The sequence below is a fragment of the Balaenoptera acutorostrata genome, chromosome X, assembly GCF_949987535.1.
Source record: "Balaenoptera acutorostrata chromosome X, mBalAcu1.1, whole genome shotgun sequence".
Classification (NCBI taxonomy): Eukaryota; Metazoa; Chordata; class Mammalia; order Artiodactyla; family Balaenopteridae; genus Balaenoptera; species Balaenoptera acutorostrata.
The window spans coordinates 10,167,869-10,194,925 of NC_080085.1; the positions used below are offsets into that span (position 1 = coordinate 10,167,869).

The 27,057-nt window shown below is 44.6% G+C and overlaps 1 protein-coding gene across 1 annotated transcript; it reads left to right on the forward strand.

Moving 5' to 3' along the window:
* Window positions 1-161: 161 nt before the first annotated feature.
* PRPS2 (phosphoribosyl pyrophosphate synthetase 2) lies at window positions 162-26,255 on the forward strand. The gene is made up of 8 exons (XM_057538579.1): window positions 162-413; window positions 5,668-5,851; window positions 13,585-13,683; window positions 14,687-14,811; window positions 20,731-20,904; window positions 21,790-21,949; window positions 23,646-23,752; window positions 25,779-26,255. The coding sequence occupies exons 1-7, from the start codon at window positions 292-294 to the stop codon at window positions 23,736-23,738; spliced, it is 957 nt and encodes a 318-aa protein (XP_057394562.1). The 5' UTR covers window positions 162-291; the 3' UTR covers window positions 23,739-23,752; window positions 25,779-26,255.
* Window positions 26,256-27,057: the final 802 nt, after the last annotated feature.

The window sequence follows — 27,057 nt, forward strand, 5'->3', positions numbered from 1 at the left end:
GCGCCTCCGCCCCCTCCAGCTCCTCCTCCGGGAGCCGCGGCTGCGCTTTCCCACTCTTCCCACCCCGCAGCTCCTCCTCCCTCAGCTCCACCGCCTCCAGCTCCTCCTCCTCCAGTCCCGTCCCTCCCGCTCCGCCTCTCCCAGCTCCGCCCCTCCAGCTCCGCCCCCTCCAGCTCCTCTTAGCTCCGCTCCTGCCGGTGTCCGCCAGTCGCGCTTTCCAGCTCTCGCCGCCGGCTGCCGTGTTACCGCCGCCTCCGCCGCCCCGCGCCGCTTGGAGCCCCGCGCCTGACCATGCCCAACATCGTGCTCTTCAGCGGCAGCTCGCACCAGGACCTGTCCCAGCGCGTGGCCGACCGGCTGGGCCTGGAGCTGGGCAAGGTGGTCACCAAGAAGTTCAGCAACCAGGAGACCAGGTGGGGGCCGGGCCGGGGAGGGCGCTGGGCGCGCGGCTGCGGTGCCGGGCCGGCGCCGGCGCTTACCTGGGACCCCCTCCGCGGCTGCACGCTCCCCTTCCGGGGCGGGACGGCCACTACGCGGCCTCCGCGCCACCGCCGCGGCGTCCGGGAGAAGCCGAAGAGGGCGGCCCCAGCCCGGAAGAGCGACCTCCGGGCGGTCACAGGGCACGGGAGGAGGTGGGCGCAGCTGGCGGGAACCGCGGGGCACGCGGGGCACGCGGGGAGGGACGGGCCTGGGCGTGCTCGCCCCGAGGTCCGCGTTCCTGCCTGGCCGATCCCAAACCACGGGCGCGCGAGGGAACGTCCCGCCCACGTCCCCAGCCCCGGCTGCGCGCTGGATTCGCCTGGGGCCGTTGAAAGTGCCTCTTACCCGCCCTGCCCCAGAGATTCCGGTCCGAGGGCTGCGGGGTCGGCTTTTTAAAAGCTCCCGGGTGACAGTGCTGAGCTGCCAGAGTGCAGACTTCTGAGTTCTCCAGAGGCTGTGGTCCTGCAAAGGGTTTAAAGAATCTGAGAACTCCAGGGCTCACGTGCTGGGATCCCCTATGCTAACTTTTCTGCTTCAGAGATGATGGACCTTTTCTTTTCAGCTTCTTCGTCGTCCTGGGACTCTGCTGTGTCCCGCAGCAAGGCCATGGCTTGAATGTAACTGCTGCCCATGTCTCAGGTCCACAGGAAGCGGTCGCCTCTGTTCAGTGAAGTCAGGCTGGTGGCCCCCTCTGAAGCTGGACCAGCGTCTCCTTTTTTTCCACTTGCCTGAGTCCACGCAGCTCTTGACTAATTTCAAGTTGGTCCCATTTCTCCCCCCCCCCTTAAGTATCTTCCACTGTACTCACTTACTGATTTTTTTTTTTTTTGAGTTACCGATCATTTTGATATCTTTGGCAAAGATTCAGTTCAGCCAACATTTCCAACAAGCGGTGCTGGAACAATTGTTGGCAGCTGCAAAAAAACCCAAAAAAAGTCCATCCATACTTCCCACCATTTCAAAAATGAACTTGAAATGGATCGCAGGCCTAAATGTAAAACCTAGAACTAGAAATTTCTAGGAGAAAACATCGGAGAAGAAGCTTGATGCCCTTGAGGTGGGCAAAGATTGCTTAGATACCGAGGGGTTATTATTATTACATAGAAGGTGGAGGTTGTTGTTTTCAGCTTGTTAGGCTACGGGAAACCCTTCTTCCAGGTGGGAAATCACCACTGCACAACCCTGATGATAATATAAGTGAAGAAACATTTGTGAATGAGTATCAGGTGGTGTTAATGCACGAGTCCTTCAGCTAAAGAATTCCACTTGGCAGAGTTTTATCCAGAGGTCTCAGAGGAAGTCCAGGGCTCTGGAGAAGGATAGTGTATTCAGGTTTGAATGCCACAATATCTGGCAGTCCTGTTTAAGTTGCAGTAGCTTTCAGAAGAATGGGATGATAGTTTGTCTCCCGGAGGCGGTGTCATATAAGTCAAGGAAAAATTTTTATTTGGTTTTGAGTATTTTATAACTACCACTCAATAATTAGAAATCATGAGGTGTCAGAAACCACTCAGCATGAAGTCTGGGAATTGCTATATAGTTACATTTTATGTTTTTAATATCTAGACTATAAAAGGTTAACTTCCTGACTTTTCTCTTTCCCATGAACTATCTAGGCCCAGAGGTTGATTTTTTTATAAAGAGGACTCCCTGTACCAGATACTGCACTAGTGATCTGGTTTTTACCATGTGGTCCTAGAGGTGAGAAGCAGAAGGGCAAAAGGAAGAGAGAATTGATACCGTTCATGTTCAGGGGCCCCTTCCTGACTCTCTCCCTGAACCAAGACCAGAAATCTGGTTTGGCGCCTGGTCCTGAACTCCTCCCATTACCCATTGTAAAAACACTATCTAATTGGACACAGAGCCTCATGATTTTACCTTCTCATCTCTAAATTATTTAAGCTCTGCAGGAAGACATTGGCTTCAGCTTTACAATTGATCACTGAAGTGCCACAGTGATGTCCTAGGACAGCACTGATGATGGTGTCTGAAAGTCTATTGTAACCCGTTAGGTTGGTCAGTTGACATGCCCAGAGCAGCCAGCTGGATCCTGAGACCCAAAGTTCTGGTTATCTGTTGTGTAACAAGTCACCCCAGAGCTTAACGGCTTGAAACTAATTGTTTATTTGACTCTCAGACCTGCATTTGGGCAGGGCTCAGCAAGGAAGGCTTGTTTCTGCCGTGTGTGGTGGCATCTGGGGCTGGAGGGTCCACTTCTAAGCTGGCTCACTCACATGGCTGGTAAGTTGGCACTAGCTTTGGCCTGGGAGCTTGGTTAGGAAGCTCAGCACCTCTCCCCACAGGGCTGCTGGAGCTTCCTTATTAGAGCATGGAAACTGGGGTCCAAGCACAAGGATTCCAAAACACAGGAAGTGGCAGCTCTCAGTCTGTTAAGGCCTGGGCCCCAAAGTCAGTGCATCGTCACTTCTGTCACACTGTGTTGTCAAGCACGGAGTCCTCCCAGATCCGGGGGAAGAGGCCATAGACTGCACTTCTTGATGGGAAAAGCGTTAGTCTGTGGCCGTCTTTTAATTACCACACCCATTCGTTGTTGGCTCAGATAAACTCATCAACCTTCTTATTTCAGGGTCAGTAAAGACCAGTGGACGCTGCCGCCTGGCCACAGTTTTTAAAAGGCCTAGAGTAAAGATCAGTCGTGACCATCTTTACGAGTAGAAGCAGGAATAGCTTTGGGGAGAAGTTGCCATGGTGATTGTATGTATTTTCTGTCTTCCCCTGGACCGCTAGTCATATGGGGATTGAGGTTCCTTAGAAAAAAATAGGCTAAAGAAGCTGAAATTCGGGGATTAAACAGTCATAACACCAGGAGTTGTTGGCAAACCTTTTCTGTAAGGGGCCAGACAACATTTTAGGCTTCGTGGACCCATGGTGGCTCCAACTGCTGTTGCATCTTACGGTTGTGTAGGTTAGAAGTCCATCACGGGTCAGTGTTCCTTTCTGGAGGCTCTAGGGGAGAATCCATTCCTTGCTTTCCCAGCTCTCAGGGGCTGCCTACTCTCCTTGGCTCTTGGCCCGTTCTTCCATCTTCAGGGCCAGCCACATAGCACGTCTCTGACCCTACGTCAGTCCTCACATCTCTTTCTCTGACCTCTTCTCTCTCCCTCTTGCATTTTTAAGGACCCTTGTAATCACATTGGGCCAACTAGAATAATCGGGGGTAATCTCCCTGTTTTAGGGTCACCTGACTAGTAGCCTTAATTCCATCTGCCACCTTGCTTCCCCTTTGCCCTATAAACGAACATATATATTCAAAGGTTCTGGGGATTAGAACATAGACGTCTTTGGGAGGCCATTATTCTGCCCACCCCATTCTCAGCTCACGGGCTATAGATAATTGACCCCTGAGCCCTATGATACTGTGATTTCCAGGTTGACTTCGCCTCACAGTTGATGTGATGTTCACGAAGGCATTACACTTAGCTCCCTAGTACTCGAGTTTGGAGGGAGTATGTAGAATTCGGTCTGTCACATGCTCTTCCCGAGGTTGGCATTGTACTCTTTCCATCCATGGCAGAGCACGTGCGGGGTTAAGTCCCACTGTTATCAAAACTCATTTTCAGATCCTGTCAACTTGAAAAATGGCATTTTTGTCTTCTAATTATTCTATTTAAAGTTGGGTAGAAGCTTCTGTTGATTCAGATAGACCGCTTGGTATATGGTATTCAAAATGCCATTTGTATTTACATTTTCTTTAGAAATAATTAGCTCTTTTAATAAAACAATACCATTGGGTATAATGGGTTTCTGATTGCAAGAGACGGGATACAGGTAATTGTGTATGTATGCCAGTGTGCTGACTCGTTCTCTTGTTGAACCCCCAGAATCCTATACCTGAAATACAGAAACTTTCTGGTAGGCAATTTTCAAAGACTTTAGCTCCTATTTGCTCTTTCTCAAGAAGCTATTGGGGGATGCCCATCAGTAAAACAAGGAAGTGCACCCAGAAAGGGCACAGAAAGTGGGAAATCGAGGGCAGGAGAGGGGTGGAGGGAATCCCAGGAGACAGCTGTGCACAGGTGGAAAGAGAGCCAGCTCAGGGAGAGACTCGGGCAGGCCGAGGAATGGAGATCGCGCTCGAGGCCTTTGACATTGACATTGTGGGATTTAGTTTGTTAGCCAAGTGTTGAGGCTGCCATTTGTATTCAGTACTTGGAAAACTTAGTAGATGAAGAGGTTGGATAATTTCCTCCAGGGTAAACAGACCCCCAAAAGTTGTGCATAGAAGGGAAATACAAACTTGGTTTTCAGTTTACTGTATGACTCAGCTCTGAATGGCACTGACACAGTTAAAATGTAGCTCTCAGATTTAGTTGGAAGATGCTGATCTATGTCAGGAGGATGGCAAGATGAGATGGCAAGGCTGCACACGGGTGCGGGTGATGGGATGGGGAGGAGATAGAGGTAAATCCTCCTCCTCCGTAGTGAGAAGTCAACACGTGATGCCTAAGATGAAAAATCCAGATGAAGCAATACAAACGTAAGGGAGGGACTTTGAAGGTAAATATCTAAAGACCATATCAAGAGTTGAAATTGGCTGCCTCTGGGCTGTTTATTTGTTTTAAGCCTTACAGAACGATTGGAGTTTTTTAAGCAATGTGTATGTGTAACGTTAACGAAAGTGAAAAACTAAAATACAGTATTGAGCCAAAAAGAGTTAATGTAACAGGCCTGAGACAATTTCTAAAGAGCATATGGGATCCCCTCATATATGAAAAAGGTCCCTTTGCAAGGTGGCCCTTGGCTGGCTTCTGGGAGCTTAGCTTTCGTGAGGTTTCCCGCCATTCCCTGTGGGCATAGCTCACTGCTGAACAGTGTAAACCACGTGGTTAACACCGAGTCCCTGGCCCCCAGTAAAACCCCAGGCGCTGAGTCTCTGACGAGCTTCCCCGGGAGTCAGTGCTTCACGTGTGTTGTCACAGCTCGCTGCCGGGGGAATTCACACGTCCTCTGTGACTCCACGAGGGTAAGGACTCTTGGAAGCTTGTGCCTGGTCTCCCCGGACCTCGCCCGTGTGACTTGTCCCTTCGCTGATTTTGCTCTGTCTCCTCTCAGTGGAAGAAGTCATACCCTCGAGGACCACCGCCTGCCAAGTCCTAGGGAATCACAACCCTGGGGGTGGTCACAGGGATGCTTTCCTATTAACGGGTGGCATCTTCCTTCCCCTAGCGTCGAGATTGGCGAAAGTGTGAGGGGAGAAGATGTGTACATCATCCAGAGTGGCTGTGGAGAAATCAACGACAACCTGATGGAACTCCTCATCATGATCAACGCCTGCAAGATCGCGTCGTCCTCCAGGGTGACCGCCGTGATCCCGTGCTTCCCCTACGCCCGCCAAGACAAAAAGGACAAGGTATGGGGGCGGGGCTCCTGTTGGAGGAACCTGCTCTGCCTTAACGGCTACATTTATTTTCTCACTGTGTACCTCTGAATCCCCGGGAAATGTCTGCTCTCTACTGTCAGCATGGAGTAAATATGCTTTCTCTGGTTGGCTTTACCAAAGGTTTGTCTTTGGACCAGCCATCACGTTAATATTTGTACATATAGAAACAGATAAAGTGTATTTTTGCAGGTATGAAAATACCATTACTATAATATGAAATTATTATACTTTACATATAATGAAAGTGGATGAAATTGTTGTGTACCTTTGTGGTGGGGGATAGAACTAAACACAAACACGCACACACACATTACTATAGTCCTTGTGATGAAATTATTCTGTATCTTTGTGGTGGTGGATAGAACTAGACACACACCCACACACACCCACACACACCCACACACACACACACACACACACACACACACCTATAAAACACTGGGGGAAGTCCTGAGCAGACCACTGGATTGTATCCATGTCAGGATCCCAGTTGTGATATCCTACCTTAGTTTTGCAAAATGGTACCGTGAGAAACTGAGGCAAGGTTGCACCATCTCAGCATTGTTTCTTACAGCTGCATATGAGTCTACAGTTATCTCAAGATACCAAGTTTAATTTATACCATTATCTCTTTTTAACCTTGCAAGAAGAATGAAGTTAATATTGTTGAATTATTCTTTTTGTAACACTAGCACTGTAGGAGGCTTTGTGAGTTTCTAGAAAAACTGAAGAAGATACGGCCTCTGCCTTCAAGAAGAATCAGAGAACTTGGAGTTGGAGGGGAACTTGAAAGGGGATTGTATTACTTTGCTGGGCCTGCGAAAACAAATGAGCACAAACTGGCAGGCTTACTTAGAATGACAGAAATGTGCTCTCTCAGTCCTGGAGGCCAGACGTCAGAGGTCAAGGTGCCAGCAGGCTGCACGCCGTCTGAAGACTCTGGGGGAGCCTTCTTTGCCTCTTCCTGTTTCTTTTGGCTCCTGGCATTCCTTGGCTTCTGGTAGCATCATTTCCATCTCTGCCTGTCTTCACATGGCTGCCTTCCTGTGTCTCTGTGTGTCCTTTCGTCTTTTATAAAAGGACAGTTATTGGATTTAGGGCCCGCCCTAATCCAGAATGACCTCATCTTTATCTTCACCTTAGTTACATCTGCAAAGACCCGATTTCCAAATGAAGTCACAGTCTGAGGTTCTGGGTGGACGTGAGTTTTGGGGATACCATTCAACTCTCTATGGGGAGCAACTCTTAAACTGTTGTCCGCCTTGTATTTTATGAATAGATGGTCGGTTCCGCGGCAATCCTTTCAGTTCCATATAACATAAATCCATAAAACATATATTTATGGACGTTGAAATGTGAATTTCAGATAATTGCCACATGCCATGAAATGTTGGGGTGTGTGTTGGCGGGGGCTGTGTGTGTGTCTGTCACTTTGTGACTTGACTTTAGCTTGTGAGCTGCCCAAACCTGAGGTCCCACCTGTTTCTGTGAAGCATATGACCTCCCACTTGTCATTTATGGAGCTGCTTTTATTCTAAACTTGATTTGCAAGTTTTATGTGTGTGTTTAGCTGCTAAATTTCAATTTCTTTCTTTCGTCCCGTCAGTGTAGTCTGTTGTCTTAGCTCTTCCTCCCATTTGTGTGTTTCCATGGGCTTGTTCAGCATCTTCATTCTTGTCTGTGTCATAGGGAAGCTCATATTCTGCTACCATTTCTCTTCCATGCAACAGGAGGTTTAGTAAATTCTGTATTCTGTCATTTGTCATCAGATTTTCCTTTTATTTCTAGTAGCTTTTGCACTTGGCACTAAGATATTTGATACATTGCTGCTTCTTTGGTAAATTACTCCTTTTATTATTACTTGGCCCTTTCCCACTGTGTAACGATTTGGAACCCTAACTTGTTTTTTTGGGGTTTTTTTGGGGGTTTTGTTTTTTTCTTTTTTTTTTTAACCCTAACTTTCTTTTTAACTGATAGAAATATTGAGACACCTGCATTTTTTGTTTGCAAGTATCTGATTGGCAGTTACCTCTTGTTCCAAGATTGTATTTTCAAACTTTGTTTCTTATGTTTAATCATAATGAAGTCTTTGTCGCATAGAGAAACTAGCATGGTCTGCGTGCCTGGTGTCCTTCCGCCACACAGGGGATGTGACGGCACTCCTGGCCTCTGGCCTCTACTTGCCAGCATTGCCCTCTGTCACCACGCTGACGGAGAGCCCTCCAGAGCTCTTGAAGCCCCAGTGGGCTTAACTGTTGTCTGGAACTGTGTTGTTCAACTGTCTCTTGATCCATGTTCCTATTGTTGGACATTGAGATGGGTTTTCTTTTGGGGGCCATTTTGAGTACCAGTTTCTTTCCTTCCTTTCACTGTTCCTTAGTCACTTTGCTGTAAGTGTGTTTCTTGAAAACGACATGGTAGCTGCTTTTCGTTTTTACCCCGATCAGACAGTTCCACGACTTTCTGAACTTAACCGCTGACGGAAGAGGTAAGCTGGTCACCGTCAGCAACACAGAGGCAAGGCCATGATAGCAGTTGAGAGACGGCGCCAGTAGCAGCAGAGGGAATCTGGAGTTCAGAAATGGTGCACCTTATTGTTGGAGAAAGCTGATAGCAAAAAAGGAATCACAGAGGCCTCTGTTAGTTTCCGATTGCTGCTGTAGTAAACTGCTATCAACTGGGTGGCTTCAAACAACAGAAATGGATTCTCTCATAGTTGTGGAGGCCAGAAGTTGAAAATCAAGGTGCGGCAGGGCCATGCTTCGTCTGGAGGCTCTAGGGAAGGATCCTTCCTGGCCTCTTCCAGCTGCTGGCAGCTGCCACGTTGCTTGGCATGAGGCCGTATCCCTCTGACCTCCGCTTCCATCTTCACGTGGGCTTCTCTTGCCTCTTTAAGGATACATACAGTAGCATCCAGGGCCCTCTGGGATAATCTCCCCATCTCAGAATCCTTAGTAAAACCACATCTGCAAGGGCCTCTTTCCAAATAAAGTAACAGTCACACAGGCTCCAGGGGTTAGGACCTGAGATCTTTGGGGCCACCATTCAGCCCACTCCAGGGGGCCTTGACAGGTCACTGATGTGTGAATAAGTGGGTATTTAGGGACAGTTCAAGCTCTGAGATAGTGTCATTATTACATCATTTATCATCTAAGTCAGGCTACTTGAGAGATGAAAGGGGATTCTGTGAATAATGATGCCAGGAAACAAGTTTTCACCCAACTGTCCCAGGTGAGTCTGACTCTTGACCACCCTTTGTATAGCCTGGCTCTTTGGGACTGACCTTGGAGGCAGCCAGGACATGTCGATTGTTCTGGCACTATCATTTCTGACCTATCTCTAGTCAAGCTGACTCTTGTTGCAGTAAGGAGAGAGACTGTTTCTCTCACCATGCTGGTCGAAAGGGAAATCTTTAATTTTGTCTATTATTTGAGGTGTGCTTTTGGACTTTTTAAATTGCTGCTAATAACTTTTCTAACTATTCATTTCTTTACTTAGACCAACTGGGCTGGCTTTGTATCAGGAAACTTTTGAAGTGAGGGTAACAAAGGATTTAGTAAGCACTTAAGAGAAATGGCCTGAGCCTATATGTAATTCATATACCAGCCAGGGTGAGTGATGAGGAGACCCAGGGTGATGGGGGAAAACACTTCTCCCCGCTTTTGGCTTCACTTAGGTAGGCTAAAGGCCACGTAGTGTTTGAATGTGATGGGAAGTCGTCGGCCACACTTGTTCTATGGGCTCAGAAAGAAATTCTCCTCCTCAGCCACTGGAGGAGCCCTGGGGAGCCCCACAGACTTGTCCTTTCCTTCCCATAGGACTGTACTGTCTGTGGCGTCTAAGACACAATGGAATTCTGTGCAGTCGATCTATTTAGAGTTACCTGCAAAGAAGCGCAGAAAAAGCTAGAGCCTTTTAACCAGATTCAAAGCTCGTTTCATTATTTTTAACCTCACTGCTTGTTTTTAAGCAAGTGCTGCACATCTGTCAAATTTTATTTTTGCTTTTATTTGTATGTGCAAGAAACCAGGGGCAAGTTCTGACAGTGGAGGAAAGGTTTCATGATGACACATATAGTATTCATTGTAAAAAGTGTGGTGCAGGGTGGTCTGAGTTCTGGGGTAAGACTTTGGAGTCAGGTGGACTCGGGTTTGACCTTTAGTGCCATTATTTACTCTTGTTCTGTTGTGTCTTTAGTTTCCTCCTCTGGAAGTTAAGGATGGTATTTGGTACTATTTATAAAGTGCTTGGCACACAAGTGGGCAGACTTTCCCAAAAGAACCAGGTGTCCGATTGTTGAGGCTTTGTGTACCACTGGGACTCTGTTGAAATTGCTCCACTTCACCATTTGGTGTGAAAACAGCCATATTTAATATGTAAGCGAAGGGTATGGCTGTGTTCCAATAAAACTTTATTTATGGACATTGAAATATGAATTTCACATACTTTTCAAATGTCACAAAATATTGCTTTTGATTGGTTTTCAACCACTTTAAAACCTAAAAACCATTCTTAGCTCACAGGTTGTGAAGAAACAGAGCATGGGCTGTCTTGGCCCATGGGCACCAGTCCCCTGACCTCTGCTATAGTGGGTGCTCAATAATTGCTAGTTTCCTTCCCTGCTAAAAATCGTATGATGTGGGCACAGCTGGAAATAATTACTTTTGAGGGGGTAGAAGACTTGGAGCTTTTTTTTTTTTCCCCCAGATTTTCAAGGTTATGTTCTATTTTCAATGATCAAATAGTTTCTTTTGATTTCTTAACTGGAAAATTTGAGGACAGTTGTGCTGACACAAATTTCTACAATCTTGTCAATTTTTAAAGCCTGCGAAGTTTACACTTTTTAGCAGGGCAGCAGCCGATACGTTAAATAAAATCTGGACTCTCTGGAGAGACTTTGTCTAGGTTGGTCTGGCTCACAAAATATTTGACCTTTATCCATTTTTCATTAGAGGAGTCGAACGTTTTATCTTCAGTTGCTGTACCTTGACTACCTTTGTTGAAATGTCATACAAATTTTTCTCTGTCTTGGCTCTAAAGTCAGTTGAAACTTGTGAATCATTTTTCCTGCAAGATGCAGTTGGGGGTTGAGGCAAATTGCGAAAGACGGTCCAAAAACCAAATTTGAAAACAGAGTTTGAAGAAGAAGATCAGAAAGTATGAATTTAAAAATTACCCCTGGGACTTCCCTGGTGGCACAGTGGTTAAGAACCCGCCTACCAATGCAGGGGACACGGGTTCGAGCCCTGGTCCAGGAAGATCCCACATGCCGCGGAGCAACTGAGCCCGTGCGCCACAACTACTGAAGCCCGTGCGCCATAACTACTGAAGCCCACGCGCCTAGAGCCCGTGCTCCGCAACAAGAGAAGCCACCGCAATGAGAAGCCCGCGCACCACAATGAAGAGTAGCCCCCGCTCGCCGCAACTAGAGAAAACCCGCGTGCAGCAACGAAGACCCAACACAGCCAAAACTAACTAAATAAATGTATTAAAAAAAAAAAATTACCGCTGTGCTTTGGCTCTCAGAAGTAAGAAATGCTCAACGCCATGGAGAGAACGCCATGGAGAGCAGAGGACTCTTTTCGTAGGTTATCAGCTTAGAGGAAGAGCCCCAAACTGATGAGCATTGTGAGTCAGATTCCCAGCTATCGATTTGTTCTTTCAATTATCTTGGAGTTTTGTTAGGCTAAATAATTCTCACAGTTAGTGAGGTGAGTGACTAAGCCTCGGAAACTTGGTGTTACAGAGATCCTGTTATTAAATATTTATCGAAGAACTGTCATATGCAAGGTACAGAGCTGGGACTGCAGGTGATGTGGAAATCTCCAAAACCAATTCTTTGCCCTTGAGGGACGCATAGTCTAGTTGTGAATTATGCATCCTATGTAAAATATCTTCTGATGTCAGTCTTTAAGCAGGCGGCATAAGGTGGTCCCATATGGTGGGGACCAAATGCTGTGTCCCTTTAGAAGGGATAGATCATTTCTCTTGAGATTTCTCGGAGTACCTTAAAGTTTGGAGATTGGAACCAGATCTGGAGGATCAAACACATCAGGTCTGCAGAGATGCGGGTGGAATAAGGGTAAGGTGGGTGTGCAGGTGTAAATGGCAAGGCTTAGAGTGTTCTCTGGAAGAGGGAGAGAGCGGGCCCAGTCCCCACTGCGGGGAGGACCCCTCCTGGAGTCACAGGGATGGGGGTGGAGCGGACCAGGTCTCAGTAGCTAGAGCCGCACAGGCGGGAGGGCTTTTTATCCCAAAGGCAATGTGGACCAGAGCAGGGGAGCTAACACGATGAAAACGTGACGTAGTTGAGCAGGTTGAACAATTTTTAAAAAATTAGAAAACTGTTTCCCCATAATCTCACTTTCTAGAAACATCTACTGGTAACATTTGGGCTGTTTCCTCTCATTCTTTGTGTGTGAAAAAAATGTGTGTGTGTGTGTGTGTGTATTATCATCAAGTAATAGGTTTCTTTTTTATAAAAGAATGGTGTTATTAGAGAAAATAAAAATAATCTGTTCACATTGTGATATAATTCCTGTGTGTTTTTACATGAATATACTGTGTGTGTGTGTGTCTGTGTCTGTGTATTTAACAGAGATCATTTGTTACTATTTTGAATGAAATCTTTTTTGTTTTCAGCTTTGAGATATAATTGACATGTGACATTGTGAGTTTGAATGAAATCTTCTGTTAAGCTTACATTTCCTTTTCTGTGCTGTATAGGAATAACACTGTTCACAGCAGAATGCTGAGCTCTCTCCCTAGGTTTCCTCGCGCCTGTATAGTCCCTTGGGTTGTTTTGACGTGGACAGAGTTACTGTCTGTCATTTATGGTGTGGACCCTAAAGCTATGGAGAAGTTGGGTACCTTCAGAGAGGATACAGCGTCACGCTGCGTCCGTTTCTCTGAATATCAAATTATCCATCACCTTAAGGTGTTCTTTCTTGGATCTGGTTTTTGTCGAATTTGTAACAGCCTTCGCTCCCAGCTGTAGTGCAGAAACTCGTCTTTAAGGGCTGGCCTTGGCCTTCAGGGCTCTGCAGGGTGCGCCCCTGCCTCGCTCCCGGCATCCCCTCACACTCTGTCCTGGACCACTGCCTGTAGCGACGCTAGGATTCGTTCTGTCCCTGGATGTGATCTCTCGGCCTCCATGCTGTCACATGGGCTGCTCTTGCTGCAACACTGGTTTCCGCTTCTGCTGGCCTCGCCTTAAAAAGCACTTTCCTCAGAGGGGCCTCTGACAACCAGTGTCTTTTAACTTGGTGCCCTTCATGCTCTTGTCTGTCTGTCTGTCTGTCTCTCCCGGGACCTGTTATTCTGCACAGTTGTCACAATTGGAATTATATAAATTGTGATATTACATGTATTTATGATTAATTATTTGCTTCTTTGATATTTGTTTTCTATACCCAGTGTCAGGCACACTGTCTCACAGTAGTAGATGTAAATAATTAATATTTGGTGAATAAAACGGGATGAGTATCTTTTGCTATTATAACCTATAACTTTCTTTATTAATAATGAAATCATTTAAATTACTAAGTTTAAATTATTGAAGTATTAATTTTGAATTATTAAGTTAATTTTCTTCACGTGTAATAAAGCATCTGTGATTCCTCTTTCTTCTATAAATCTTAGTGGGAGAAATCTGGAGGTCTCCATCTCTCCCCTGTTATAAAATCCGTGCCTTTATATTTTAGAGTCGTGCTCCGATTTCGGCGAAACTTGTGGCCAATATGCTCTCGGTCGCTGGGGCGGATCACATCATCACCATGGACCTGCATGCCTCTCAGATCCAGGTTCCAGCATTTTCTTTGTTGTCCTTGGTTATGGTGGGGGCTTAGTGCAAGTGGTTAAATCCTAACACCCTGTTAGTTAAATAATTTTTGAAGGAGGTAACACGACGTGTGTTTTTAAGTTTGTATAGGGCAACTCTTGGATTTTCATCTTTTTTACTGAACTTAGAAATATATTTAATGTTGATATCGCCTGTCTCCAGCACTACCTTCCCTCTACTCACTTTTGGAGGAGCAGGAATGGCTTCTTGGTAGTAAACTCTATAATTCCATCTCAACTTCTGGAAAATAATTAGAATGGGAGAGTCGTAATGTAGGTTTTTTAAAACTCTTCATAACTTAGTTCTGTAATCTGGTAAACAGGCCAAATTACACTATGCATACTCTGTGATATAGTGAATGTTGACTTATTTGGCTTATAATAAGGTGTTTAAGAAACAGCAAACCTCTCACCCACTGATCTACAAAACCATTCTCCTATTCCTTAGGATAGAGCTGATCATAAGATAACGGACCATGTCCCCGTATTGAACTGAAATCTGCTTCTGGAACTTACCTATCTTTTGATTTAATTCTGTTTGAATTAAGAAAAGGGAGTCTGCACAGACATAGAAAAACGGTTACCAAAGGGGAAAGGTGGGGGGGGGGATAAATTAGGAGCTTGGGATGAACAGATACACACTACTGTATATAAAATAGGTAAACAACAAGGGCCTACTGTATAGCACAGGGAACTATATTCAGTATCTTGTATAATGGAAAAGAATCTGAAAAAGAATACATATATATATAAATAACTGAATCACTTTGCTGGACACCTGAAAGTAACACAACCTTGTCAGTCAACGATACTTCAATTTAAAAAAAAGAAATTAAAAAAAAAAAGAAAAAAAGGGGAGTCAGTTGAAAAGGCTTCTTTTGAATAAAAAAATCAAGTTTTATTTCATGAAAGAGAAGATCTTTTCAAAAACTCCGTAATTAATGTGACACCTGCTTCTCCCCTTAGGGGTTCTTTGATATCCCCGTGGATAACTTGTATGCGGAGCCCGCGGTCCTGCAGTGGATTCGGGAGAACATCACTGAGTGGAGAAACTGCATCATTGTTTCACCTGACGCCGGGGGCGCCAAAAGGTACTGCACAGGCCCAGGCGGCACAAGGCGGATTTCGATTTGTGTGTTTGCCGACTGCTTTTTCCTTTCCGTATGTGTTAGATGAGGAAGCATGTCTTAAATTACTGAACAGTTTATTTTGCAAATGAGCAAGTAAGTAACCAACAGGCTTCACCTCCAGAGCAGAGAGCTGTCTTCTTTAACATTTCAACACTCATGAAAGAAAAAAAAAATACACACAGACATTTGGTTTTAGCAAAGAATGTTTTGAGTTTTTTAAGTTTTCATTTCTGATTATAAAAGCAGTGAGCCTAATTGGAAAATAAGGCTTTTACTTAACAACACGATTGACCAAGCTAGTTCTTCTTACTACAAACACTTAGAAATGGAAGCCAAAATAGAAAAATTTTTAAATCCGTGTCCACAGAGCAGCCAGAAAGAAAGGGAGATGTCTGTGGCCAAGAAATAAAGAAGGCTGACAGCCACGCTCGGGGTGGCCTGGGGTATGGGTGTCAGATCCAGGAAGAGGCGGGTGGCTTGGGAGAGGCCCATGCCCTCATGGGGGCCTCCAGAGAGAAGGGAGATGGCAGGGAGACCCCTCCCTGCAACCTGGGGAGGAAAGCCAATCTTTCCCGATGCTGGGAAAATTGACCCCAGGCCACAGAGCCACGGCCGAGGGAGAATTCCACAAGCCCAGCTGTTCAGTAAGCACTCCCCGCTGAAGACCACCTCATTGTGCCTGACGATCCCAGTTAGGAAGCCGAGGGGGCTCAGCCCACAGAGAGCCACAGCGCCTGCAGATAACAGGGCGGCGGGCAGCCAGCCCCGTGGGCTCACAGGATAGTTGCTAGGCTGTAAAAGGAGGATGTTGGACGGAAATTGACATGGCACTAAAAGTATCAGAGCGCAGGTGCAGTGAATGGCATAACTAACGGTACTGAGCAGCAAATGCAGGGGGCTTTGCAGAGACTCAGGGAATTAAAGAGCAATCAGTACAGACATTGAGGATCGGGGTGAAGATGATGGAACGCCGATGCAGAGTGCTTTACTGTGCGCGGCGACTCAGTCAGAGTCACCTTGTAGAACTGCGCAGCTGCTCTCTGTGGGGGGGAAAGAGCGGAATGGAGTTTTAATGCCCCGGCAGGGGCCTCCGTCAGGGAGGGAGAGGTGAAAGAGAGCTCCGTCCACCAGTCCTGAGAGAAAGCAAGGAAGCTCGAAAGTCTGTGCACGCTAATAAACCTGCCACGAGAGAGCGGTGACCATCAAGCTTGGGGACATCTTTAAAATGCAAATGCCCATCCCTCATCCCCTCCATGGCCAAGCTAAGGACCTAGAATCGAACTTAAAAGCTCCCCTTCGGGTGCAAGCAGCCCCGAGTGTTGTCTGCTTAAGACGACAGGGGAATGTGAGCAACATTTTGGAGTAATTTCTCTTGGAAATGCTTGCAGTTACTTAGAAACTTACTGAAGTCACACAGTGGAATCTGCAGGCGAATGCACTGGCCTGCTCGAAGGTTAGAGGGGAACACATGGGTTGAGAGCATGAGATGTAACTTGTTTTTAGTAACAGCTTTATTGAGATGTAAGTCACATACCTCCAATTCATCCGTTTAAGGTGCGCAGGTCAGTGGTTTTTGTGTATTCAGAGTTAGGCACCTGTCACCACTGTCTAATTCCAGGACATTTGCAGTCACTCCCCACTCCCTCTCCCTCCAGCCCGTGGCCACCACTAATCTCCACTGTGTCTAGGGAATTGTCTCCCTGGGCGGTTCATATGGATGGATCATAAAATAAGTGGCTTTCGTGTCAGGCATATTTCTTTTTTTGACCAGAACAACTTAGTTTGATTGCTAACAGGCCAAAAGAATAATAGATTCCACAAACTTGTGTGGCCTTGTCTTTTCCCATCCCAACCCTATTTTTTATATATAGGGTGATGTCTCCCATTTCCTTCTTGAGGGGCCTCTATTCTTCCCAGTCAGAATTACGCTTTTCAAACATATACCCCCCTTTTTACTTCACACAGATGATAATATGCTGCACATACTTCTTTGCTGTGTTTTTTTAAAAGCGTGTTCCGCCTTAGCAACAGTTCCGCAGCTGTGCAGTAGGTCTGCTTTCTTGGTTTTCGCAGCTGGGTGATAGTCCCTTGGGTGCGGATGTAGTGATTCCTTTAACCAGTCTCTCGTTCCTCTTTAGTAGGTGCTGTTGTTTATGTTCTTAGGCACATTCCTGCAGCACGACACTCACTTTCACATTTCATATACTTGTACAAGTAGGATGCGTTCTTAGAACTGCTGTTGCCAAGTCCAGGGGCATGAGCTATTTAGGTTTTGATGGACAGGGTCAAAATTTGGTCTTTGAAAGAAGATAGACCATTGGGATTAGCAGATAAAACTACTATATATAAAATAGATAAACAACAAGGATCTACTGTATAGCAGAGGAAACTATATTTAGTATCTTGTAACAAACCATAATGGAAAAGAATCAGAAAAAGAGTATATAAATATATATATATGTATAACTGAATCACTTTGCTGTACACCAGAAGCTAACACAACATTGTAAATCAACTATACTTCAACTAAAAAAAAAGAAGATAGACCAGTTGACATTCCCAAGTATGGATGCCAGTGACTTTGTACACAGGCTTGCTTACACAGCAGATGATCGGACTTCTTTTACTTTACAGATCGGCTGAGTGATACGTGGCATCTCCTCCTGTAAATTCCAGTTGCGTGCATAAGGTTGAGCGCTCCTTCTAGCACGTTTATATTTTGTTCATACCTTTTGCATGTTCTGTCAGCTAGAGGCCTCTTCCTCTGGCTTGTTAGGAGTTCTGTGCAGGCAGGAAGTGACATCTTTGCTTCTCGTGTGTAGCAAATAAGTCCCCAAGTTTTTCACTTCTTCCCTTTTTGTATTTTTCTTCTCTGCAAGACTTTTAAAACATTCTTATGTACTCACATTTATCTCTGTTTCTCATTATGGCTTCTGGGTTTATGAAGGATCACCCTTAACATTTTTCTTCTCCCATGATTTCATATGTTTTAAGGGTTGCTTTTTTCCTTTTTCATGTTTTGATTTTTCTTCCATCTGAAATCTGTTTTGGAATAAAGAGTGAATTAAGAATCCAACTCCCCCTGTCCCCAGCTATCTGAATTGTCCCCAAAACTATTCAATAATCAATTTTTCTCACACTGATTTGAAATACCATCTTTTATTATATACCAGGTTCCCCCATCTACTTGCCAACTCCTGCTGAAAAAATGCAGAGTCAGCTAGCCAGAGGAAATGGCCAGCAGCAAGATGCTGTTTTTGTTCAGATCTCCTTCAGAGTAGTTCCGCTCTGATCGCCCCTGCTCCCTCGCTGCCGGGAAAGGCAAGCTTTTTAGGGGCGTGCATTTCAGATTTGTTACCACCTCCATTCCTCCCCAGTTTTTGCTACACATCCTTGTCATCCTCATATCCTGGAGTAAGCTGTTCCCCAACCGACAAAATAGCCTCGCAGGTAATGCATGATACATACAGTTGACGTTATCTGTGGCTTCTTTGATGCAAGAAGTCATATTTCACCAAGAAAAATAGATATCTATCTGACAAATTGGAACTTGTCGTAGAAAAAACTTTGAGGCTTGATTTGTTCCAGGTACAACGTAGTATCTCCACAAAACTTAATATCGCCACAAGAGGTCACTTGTGGGTAGAAAAAAATAAACCTTAGGAAACACACCACTGTTGAGATAGTCAATATTAACGTAAAACTGGTCTGGGAAGTTGGTGAAACGAAATAATTCAGATTTGACTTTTTTCGCTTTTCTTTTAAAGAGAATGTAATAGTGTATCCAGAAGAAATGGAAATCAAACTATGTATTATTTTTGTCCTAGCTTTTTCCACCCAAGATTTCTGTATGATGCACTGTCTCAACATCGTATGTTAGGAATAGGTATTAAGTCTCAGTTATACACCAGGAAAAGAAGAGTTGGAACCTGCGGAGAAATAGGAATGTTCTCGCAACCCAGGGGGCTTTTTGCAGGGATATTTTCCTTTATTCTCTGCTTCTGATGTTACCATTGGGTACCTGAAGTGGCTGGAGCTCCCCCACTCATGTTCCACGCCTGTCCCCACCCCCCAAAACCGCATAGCTCAGCCTCTTTCCCACACAGGCCTCTGCGCCCCCTGCTGGTGTGTTTGTGCACAGGCTTAGGAGAGCGGATCACATGGTAGAACGCAGGTTATGCTTGGACTTGAGTTGCTTCGGAACTTCAGCCCCAACTGGTGGCGCTTCCCCACAGTACCAAGATCTTCCTGGTCCTTACAAATAAACAAAATTTTAATATATACGCACATACATAAGGTGTTCAAGAGTCTTTTCTTGGGAAAACCTGTCTTGTGTTCTGAGAAACTAGCTTTCCTTAATGGGAGTTTAAATGGCTTATCTTTTATGAATTGGCATATAGATAGTAGTATATGTTTTAGGGCGATTATGGGGCAAAATTTTGGTCAGCATTCAAATTCTATTTTATATATATATATATATATATATATATATATATATATGTATATGCCACAATTTAAAAAAATACTGGTTGTTGAATGTTCTCAGAAACAAGCAGGGGTAACCTGTGGTACACAGTCCCCTTCATGCTGCCCTCTTGGCCCCAGAAAGTGGGTTCCTCTCAGCGACTTGGCCACACTCGGCTTGATCAGAGCACCCATGGGGCGCCACTCTTGGTTGCCAGCTGAGGAGGACGCAGTGAATGGGACCAGGACTTAAAAAGCGTCCAGAGGTTGTATCCTCCAGGCACTGCATACTAAATTAGGGTGTGTGAGTGTATATGTTTTGGTTCCTCAATCAAAAGTTTTTCAGCTGAATTGCATCATGAGTGACCGTCATTTCAAAAAGTGAAACAGGAAAATCTTCATGTCACCTTATGTCTATGGAGTTATTTTGCGCTAAGTTTCATCATTGAAATCTATTCTTCACAGGAAAAATCTAGAATGTTCCGGGCTCACCAGCAGGCCTGGCCGGCCACTTTCTCCTCCTTTTGCCAGTTCAGGCCTTTCAGAGCTGATGACTTTTGAGCATTTGCCCTGTGATTACCATCTCTGGAGGCCTCGAGTCCAGTGAAGCCCCTTGTCCTAAGCGTACAGATTACATGGCTACGCTCACCAGGACTTTGTCCCCGCTGGCCGCTCCCTACACCGAGCAGTTAGTAGTTTCTAAATAACTTGCTTTTAGTTGTGCCCCTGACTTTAAAAGGTACCCACGAACACTAACCTGTTGAGTGTCAGCTTCTTAGCCAGGAGTTTTAGCCCATGGTCAAGGCGCCCTGGCTTTCTTCCCCAGCTGCCACAAACGCAAGGCCACATCGTAGCATGTTTCTCCCCTTGGGTTGCTTAATACATATCCCAGACCAGGCCTGGCTTTGCAAGGGAGGCCTGATTCTTGCATTATCTTGAGTATGGCTGGTCACGACAGTCCTAAAATACAGCTATGAAGAACACAATTTTTTTTGTATTGACAGTGTTTGATGTATCTGTCTGTGTCTTTATAAATCTAGAGTTTTTTAATATTCTGGGAATACGTTTTCAGAATTAGTCTAATTTTTTTCCCTATATATATTTTTTAACTTTTTATTTTATATTGGAGTATAGTTGGTTAACAATGTTGTGTCAGTTTCAGGTGTACAGCAAAGTGATTCAGTTATACATATACATGTATCTATTCTTTTTCAAATTCTTCTCCCATCTAGGTTGTTACATAATATTGAACAGAGTTCCCTGTGCTATACAGTAGGTCCTTGTTGGTTATCTATTTTAAATATAGCAGTGTGGACATGTCAATTCCCAACTCCCAATCTATCCTCCCCGCCGCCTTCCCCCCTGGTAAGCATAAGCTTGTTCTCTGAGTCTGTGACTGTCTGTGTCTTTGAGCAGGGTCACGTCAATCGCAGACAGGTTGAATGTGGAATTTGCCTTGATTCACAAGGAGAGGAAGAAGGCCAATGAAGTGGACCGGATGGTGCTGGTGGGCGACGTGAAGGACCGCGTGGCCATCCTTGTGGATGACATGGCCGACACATGCGGTACCATCTGCCACGCTGCGGACAAGTATGCGCGTGCTTTGGGACCACTGAGGAGAGGGGTGGGGCGTCTCATTAAGAAAGGAAGAATGTCAGCTGTTAAAAACTAGGCTCACTTTTCCTAATTATTACTGATAGCTTAGTAGTAGCTTTTCAGACCAAAGTCAATTCTAGGCCTATTTTTTTTTTTCTCGGTAGGGAAAAAACTGTGGCCCTTTATGGCCTGGTTTTCATTTTCAAGGTTGAACTTTCAGTGTGTTTTTTAAAAAGTTCAGAGAAGGTGCTTCTCCTGAAACTGAGCACAGGAGGAAAAAGACAGTCTTTCGGCCTCTTCAGGCCCTCGCTTCCTTGGCTCGCCTTCGCTCCAGCCTTCTCAGCTGTTGGCTTCCAGGGACTTAGAGCTGGGCTGTCCCGCGTGGACTGTGGCCCGTCTGACCTGAGATGCGCTGGGAGGGTAGAATGCACAGCAGGTTTCAGAGACAGAACGGAACAAAGAGTGTATAATACCTCAGTTTTGTGTACTGATTGTATGGCAACATGGTGACATTTTGGCTTTACTCTTTTAAACCTGGGCAGTTTTGTTCCCTGGGAGACATTTGACAATATCTGGAGACAGTTTTGGTTGTGACAGCTGAGGGGAGGGGCGTTGCTGTTGGCTAGAGGCCAGGGATGTGCTGCACAGCAAAGAATTACCCGGGCCCGATGTGAAGGCTGATAATCCCCTATTTAAGGGAATGTAAAGTGTTTGGCCAGCACATAACCTTAAAAGATCCTGTTTTAGACTGATAAATGTGAGTGAAATTGGTTTCCTGTTCTCCTTTATGGAACACACTGTTGCTTTTAAATTCACACTAAGGGGAGAATGTTTCAGGAATATTTGTGTGCACTTAATTCTTTCTCTTTTATTTTCTAGGCTACTCTCGGCCGGAGCCACCAAAGTTTACGCCATCCTTACCCATGGGATCTTCTCTGGGCCAGCTATTTCCAGAATAAATAATGCCGCCTTTGAGGCTGTTGTTGTGACAAACACTATTCCCCAAGAGGACAAAATGAAACACTGCTCCAAGATTCAGGTACTGGCTACACTGCAGGCAGAGCCAAGCAGGGAGGCAACTAGCATCTTGCGTGTGTGACCACTTGCTAAGCAGATGTCAGTAGAGGTTGTAGCTTCCCGTGATGGGAAGGTATGATAACATGTTAGATGTCCGGGAAAGGCTGGGGCCAGCAGAGGTCAAAGTTATAAATAGTAAGTGAATAAAGCCAAAGTAAAGAACATTAAGAAACAGGCTGTGCTAAAGCTAAACAGAGTTACCACATGACCCCCCTGGTCCACCTCTAGGGTTATTCCTCCAAATCTGAAAACGGCTGTTCAAACAAAACCTTATGCACGAGTATTCACAGCAGGCCTTATTCACGGTAGCCAAAAGGTGGAAATGACCAAATGTCCACTGACAGTTGAATGGTTAACCGAAGTGTGGCCTCTTCATACGATGAAATATTCCTCAGCCTTAAAAAGGAAGGAGACTTTGATACGTGCAACAACATCGATGAACCTTGAAAGCGGTATGCTAAGTGAAAGAAACCAGTCACAGAAGGACAAATATTGTGTGACGTGTGAACTAGATTCCACTTTCCTGAGGGCCCTAGAGTAGTCAGGTTCATAGAAAGGGGAAGTAGAGTGGTGGTGACCAGGAGCGGGGGATAGGGAGTTAGTGTTTAATGGTGCAGGGTTTCCGTTTGGGACGATGAAAAAGTTTGGGAAATGGTTACACGCCACTGGGAATGTAATTAATGCCACTGAGTTCTATACTTAAAAATGGTTAAAATGGCAACTTTTGTGGTACATGTATTTTGCCACAGGTTTTTAAAATGGGGGAGGAAAACACAAAGAAGCAGCTTGGCTGTGCCAGGGGTCTCCGAGCTTTACTCCTTCTCTCCCTCCTGACTCGGGAGGCCCCCAGAGAGTTGGCAGTGATCACTTTACACCAACTGGCCTGAAATAAGTTGAAGGGGTTTGAGTCCTCGTTTTGCCTCTATGTCTTGGTGAACCTTGGCAAGTCCTTTCATTGCTGGAAGCCTCCATGCCCATCATTAGAGCATGAAGATGGGTCAGAGTGATCCGCTTCGTGATTTCTCATCCATCAGAGAGCAACACAGTTCATTCGGCACCAGGAGATTCATTAGAAAATGGTCAAAATAGCTATGCCTTAGATTTTCATGTCTGATTCTCAGTAGCTGAGAGTCAGCAAATTAAGGCCCCCGGGCCCAATCCAGCCCACCATCTGTTTTTGTAAATAAAGTTTTACTGAAACACAGCCATGCCCATTCATTTATGTATTGTCTGTGGCTGTTCTCAGGCTGACCCCAGAGTTAGATGATTACAGCTGTGCTGTCAGACGTTACAGTTTCTGTGTTTTCAGAAACCAAGAGAGAGAAAAACCTACCACATAATGATTGAGTAAATTTAATTTTAAAACAACAAGCACCCAAAGTAAAGGATGTGTCTGGTTAACAGCGGCCCTGAAAAGCCTTTGAAGTATCTGCACTGAAAAATCTCACTTCCAGGATCCCGTACAGGATAGTAATTTGAAGACAGACCCAAAACTGTCTGTCCTCTCAGAAGAAATGGCTGCGGGGAGGTTCGATAGCAGCACATCTTATGTGCTGGAGAGAGCGTTTCTAGGCTTTCTGGCTTCTAAGTTTCTAATTAAACATGACTGAGATGTCCCACTTTCCTCTCCTCTTTTCTGTCTTTTCATTGGTGTTTAGGTTATTGACATTTCGATGATCTTGGCCGAGGCGATTCGAAGGACCCACAACGGTGAATCTGTGTCTTACCTGTTCAGCCACGTCCCACTGTAAATCCAGGATGTGAGGTGTGGAAGCAAGCCTGCTCTGGCTTCTGACTTGCGTGCATTTGTCTGATTTATTAGCTTTAGGACTAAGCAGTTATATTAATGCAAAAGCATCAGATCTTTGTATACTCCAAGGTCCACTGGTTTTCCCCCTCTTAAAGCTCTCGACCATTTATTTTCAGTTTGGTGGGGAGGGCAGTGGTTATTTGATCTTTAAGTGAGCAGTCTTAAATGAGAAATGTTTTTGTTATCTTGATTTGTTCTGATACGTGACCTTTTTTTCCTTTGTTCTGTCAGTGCTTTGAGGCCACAACTTTCAAGTTTATAATTCCATTGTGGAAGTTCATAGTTTATGTATTTCAGGGTTACCAAAGGTCACCTCAGGTTAAAGCCTCTGTGTAAATATAGAATGATAATGCCTATGGACATTTGGGTGAAACCCTGTAGAGAATTAGCCTTTTGCTTCTAAGTGAACCTTAGAGAATTTGTAATACCCTGAATTTTGAGTATTTGTTTTAGTGAGCAGGTTTCCAATAAGCCATTTTGGTTATCATGCTTAATTTGGACCAAATTTTATGTAGCTGAAGATGGCCACTGACACGTTTATTTCTGATAAACGTTAGACATATCAGAGACAATGTAGTTCAGTATTTTTTTATTGCCACTTCTAAAAATCATAACTGTCACTTCTCTGAAATACCTTGTTCTAAAATTCCAAAATTATGTTCAGCAATAGAGCTGACTGAGAAACTGTTTTGAGGTAGTCTGCAAGTTCAGTGTCACATCCATGCTGTGTCCATCCCAGATACACCTCATGTCCTGCCATCTTGTTTTTTTTAATGTCCTGTTTTTAGCTCTAGCTTTTACTTTGCCTTTTTTCCAAGAGTTTCATGTTGTGGATTTCCATCACAACAAAGACTTCTTCCCTAAGTCCCCTCACATTTACTAGTCTGATCTCTGTTTTGCTTTTGACATGAGAACAAGGTGAATTGTTTGTGGGTGCCTCCAAATACATATTTAAATATTATTTCCTTAGTGTTGATCTCATGGTCTTTTGCCTTTTGTAATCACAAGTAGCAAGCCTCCTAGGCAACAGATTATTTTAACTAAAGCTGTTACATGAAAAATGTGGGTGAGAAAGGCCTACAAAAAAAGGACAAATAAGGAAACATTAGTTGCTCCATGAAGTTAATGTTCAAATGGTGGCCCGGGAGTGGTGGTGGAGGGAAGATAGCTTTATCCACAGGTGGCTTTTGGTGACTCCTGAGTGAGGTGCCGCCATCCCCGGTGGCAGGCGGCAAGCATCGACTCTGAATTTCCCTAAGTGCGCGTTGGTGGACAACCAACTGAGTGCTTCCGCCCCCAAAGAAGAAAATGTCCCTGCACAGACAAAGCCCAGGAATAATAAATAACAATCTCCTCCTTCTGCTGAATCTCAAAACTTGAAGAGAAGAAAGTCTCTGATCTAAATTCTGTGGGTGGAAAAATGAAATCTGTTTAAGTTGTTAAGAAACCTGAATAGCAATCTTTAAGGTTTCAAACTTCACTACAGCAGAGGGTGAATCAAAGTTTAAAAGTATCGTTTTAGTCATTGCAGAAACTATAACATTCTGCTGTACCTTAAGTGGGCTTTTGAGAAAAAATCATAGCGTAGCCTGGTTAGGGTCAGCTATGCGATACGATGGACTCTATCTAGACAAGAGTTGATTTGAGATATGTAAAGAGCCTGTTTAGATGTATGTAATTTTTATTTTTGACAAATGAGTGATATCTGTATTTCTTGAAATTTCTATGCATAGAGAAATGAAAATGTAGTTATGAACGCACGCAGGTAGACAGCTTGGCATCCCAGTGTAGACATGTTGACAATGACTAAAACCAGTTGATTTAAAGGTAGTCATTTCGTCCAAGATTTAAGAGTCTAACACACAGAGCTAGTTTTAAAATAATGATCTTCAGATAAAGATATAAAAATCGGTATTGTCATTCTCTGAATTAAGAACTGATTGTTTCTATGGTTATTTATCTCCACTTTTGTATTTTAAAGTACTTCTGGTACATCTATCAACCAAATAGACTAGACGTAGCCCTGCGCAGCGGCAATGTAGACCTTAACTATTTTGATGGTCCAGTTCAAAAAAGATGATGAAGACGGCCTTGAGAGCAGCTTAATCCCAGAACTTGTGCATCCCTTGCTGCTTATGTGGAAACATTTCAGTGAAACCACCAAATACATTGGTCCTGTCTGACTCTGCTGCATGGCGGTTGACTTGGCGTACATCTAGCCAAAAAGGGGAGCCAGAGAAATATGAATATACCAAAGTTGCTCAGTTTCCAACTTAAATTACATTAACCAATCTTAAAGAGATTTGTATTATAACTTTCCTTTGGTAGATATGATGTCAAATAGATTCCGGAACTACATCATTTGCAGTGCTTGTATTGGTTTAGAATACAGGATTCGAAGATCTTCCAACACTGTACTAAAAACATTTCAATAAAATCATGCTCCTTCTTTCTTTCATACTTTGTATCATCATTGTGGAGTAATATGTTTTGATGGAGTGATGTGTTTTGATGGGTACCTTGAAGTGTTTGCTACATCATGGCTGTAGCCCAGCATATAAAGTTACAGAAAAGCCAGAAGTTCATTGAAGTCAGCTCTTCTCCATTCTGAAGGTGTTTCCGAAGAACTGATGAGAAGTCTCCTTGCCCCAAAGCATAATATCTGGGCCACGTAAGAATTCTAGACGTTGCCTATAAAATTGAAGATTGCACTGTGTGTTTATACATCAAAGTAGTCGTGTTCAATATCCATAGGTTGGAATGGACCAAACTTAAATGTAAGCCCCATAGAAGTTTTTCACATGCTTTGATTTCAGAAGCACCAGGAAGAGTTTGAGTTTCCCGCTCCCATAAAACAACTGTCACCTATTCTGTGATACTTTAAGTTACTCTCGTGGGGACGAAGTAAAAAAATTTGTTTTTGGCCACACCGTGCGTGCAGCATGTGGGATCTTAGTTCCCCGACCAGGGATCACACCCGCGCCCCCTGCAGTGGAAGTGCAGGGTCTTAACCACTGGACCACCAGGGAAGTCCTGGACAAAGTAAACTTCTAATTACGGTTCTCCCAGGAAAGCTCAGCTTTAAAGTGTGGGTAATGCTGAGAGTGGCAACAGTTTGTCTTAAAAAGTCCCAGTGAAATATAAAGAACTAAAACCAAGTCAGCTGGAGAAGATCACAGTTTTAAGACAAAACAGGATAAAATGTAATAGAAGGGAGGAAGAAAATGGAGAGATGGAAACACCAAAATCACTTCACCAAC